The following is a 706-nucleotide window of genomic DNA, read 5'->3' on the forward strand; positions in this document are numbered from 1 at the left end:
TGGGGCCGCGCGCGTGTACCGGCGGAGGTCCCCGGGCCGCTGGCCGGGGCTGTCCCCGGGCCGCTGGCGGCTCGCCCGCCCGGTTTGCGCCGGCTCGCTCGCTCCCCGGCCTTCCTTTTCCTCCTTCCTGAAGATCTTTACGCCCAACACGCGCAAAGCCCTTCCGAGGGCTGCTCGCCGGGCCGTTTCGGCGTTGTTTTTAACTTTGCAAGTTTTGCTCGGCATCTAGCCCGCCCTCCCTCTTCACTCCCATTTCTGTCTCTCGCCGGTGCTAGGAGCCCGTCGTAATCTCAGGTTCCTTCTCGTCAAATCTCTGTCAGAGCTCCAGGTTTGCGAAGGCTTGCTCGGTCACTGAGGTGGTGCCAAGCTTTGCAGAGTTAGGGTTTCCCAAATAAGGCAGGCAAGCGGCGCGATGTTCCCTTTGAAATCCATCTAGGTAGCCCTGGCGCAGGCTCTTGGGGAGCCTGGCTGCGGTGGGATACACTGGAGTTAAAGCTGAGTAGGCCTTTTAAGGAGTCGGTAGCACAAAAGAGGATGATGAATGATTCTCCTTTTAGGAAGGAGCCTGAGTGGGTAAGCTGGTAATTACAGTTCATAAACTCTTCCCGGCTGCCTTCCCTGCGATGCGTGGAGCGGAGCAGGGCAGCTATCTCTTGCCTTGGTACAAACACCGTAGCAATCAAACTAGGAGTTTTCTTTTTAAAAC

At 57.6% G+C, this 706-nt stretch overlaps 1 protein-coding gene across 1 annotated transcript in view; it reads right to left on the reverse strand.

The window, feature by feature from the left end:
• ZCCHC24 (zinc finger CCHC-type containing 24) overlaps positions 1-225 on the reverse strand; it is a 115,394-nt gene extending 115,169 nt beyond the window's left edge. Inside the window, exon 1 of the mRNA XM_009275446.1 lies at positions 20-225. Within this exon, the coding sequence (XP_009273721.1) occupies positions 20-225 (206 nt within the window). The remainder of the gene's footprint in view (positions 1-19) is intronic.
• Positions 226-706: the final 481 nt, after the last annotated feature.

This window comes from Aptenodytes forsteri, unplaced genomic scaffold, assembly GCF_000699145.1.
Source record: "Aptenodytes forsteri isolate BGI_AS27 unplaced genomic scaffold, ASM69914v1 Scaffold353, whole genome shotgun sequence".
Lineage (NCBI taxonomy): Eukaryota > Metazoa > Chordata > Aves > Sphenisciformes > Spheniscidae > Aptenodytes > Aptenodytes forsteri.